This window comes from Etheostoma spectabile, chromosome 3 (genome assembly GCF_008692095.1).
Source record: "Etheostoma spectabile isolate EspeVRDwgs_2016 chromosome 3, UIUC_Espe_1.0, whole genome shotgun sequence".
In the NCBI taxonomy this organism is placed as follows: domain Eukaryota; kingdom Metazoa; phylum Chordata; class Actinopteri; order Perciformes; family Percidae; genus Etheostoma; species Etheostoma spectabile.
In genome coordinates, this window is record NC_045735.1 from 5,200,820 (window position 1) to 5,201,940 (window position 1,121).

Genomic DNA, 1,121 nt, shown 5'->3' on the forward strand with positions numbered 1-1,121 from the left:
GCAGCTACTCTGTGTTGCCTGCACCGATTCAGGTTGGGTCGAAAGTACTCGCATATTTATGAGATCAAGATTAACATAAAAATTGGCCGGACTTCTCCTTTAACATTATCAGTGTCAGTCAAATCAGTCAATTACTGACTGTGAGGCAAAGCTGCCCATGAAGAGAATTAAAACCCACAATGTTAGGGAGCTGCTTTTGATAAACCTCTGTCCTTTTCTCTACATCTTCAAACAGAAGCTGTTTCTAGACGTAAAATAAAGTAAGCAAAAGAGATGGAGGAAAACTTAAGTGGGCAATATTAATTTGATATTAAAAAAGGAAAGTATGAAAATGAAGACAAAGATGAGAACTGAAGTGGCTTGGTTAAGTGAGAGAAATAGTGGGTATGGGTTAAAAGAAATGACCCAGGGGACTGATGATGATGATGTTATTGTCTGACTCTTCCTGTCCTCTAGCATACTCTTGCAAGCACACGATTGATTTTTATGTGAGAGATTTAATCCAGCAGGCAGGCAGGCACAGACAGCCAATCATGAGTGAGACCTTCTTATTATACATCCACGGAGAAAATGAAGAGAGGAGAGATGGAGTTAGGGGGGAGAGGGAGGGAGGGGTGACAGCGCAAGGCCAGATTTGTTAAAACCCGGGACGGTGTTATTGCTTGTTTTTCCTCCAGGGGGTGTTAAGTATGTGAGGTGGAGATCTAAATAGAAAGTGAGCCATGAGAAGGAGTATGATAAAAGGAGGAGGATGCTTTTTTTCTCAAAGCGGTCAACGTGTTTGTCTTGTTGATAACAGGCTGCAACATGGTGTAATTGCTTGTAACTAATGTGTGGTCGATGTCGTGGTGCAGAAAGGCAATGGAGAGGGTTATGTGTAGAGACAGATGACATGGAGAACACAAAGATCTGTATGTACAGTGAAGAGTCACACACTCACCCATTTGGTTCTTGTTAGGGAGGTAGTAGGCATTAAGGGCCTGAGGGGGGAGAAGCCACCTGAGGAGAAAACCAGTGTCAAACAAACAGGGTTTTAAAGATGTAATCCCTCACACACACACAAACGCACGCACACACACACAAACGCACGCACGCACGCACGCACGCACGCACGCACGCAC

The 1,121-nt window shown here is 43.9% G+C and overlaps 1 protein-coding gene across 2 annotated transcripts in view; it reads right to left on the bottom strand.

The window, feature by feature from the left end:
* The window catches only part of ecel1 (endothelin converting enzyme-like 1), a 37,550-nt gene that overhangs the window by 10,401 nt on the left and 26,028 nt on the right, over positions 1 to 1,121 (bottom strand). For both annotated transcript variants that reach the window (XM_032507087.1, XM_032507093.1), the window contains one exon: positions 941 to 999. In XM_032507087.1, coding sequence (XP_032362978.1) covers positions 941 to 999 — 59 coding nt within the window. The remainder of the gene's footprint in view (positions 1 to 940; positions 1,000 to 1,121) is intronic.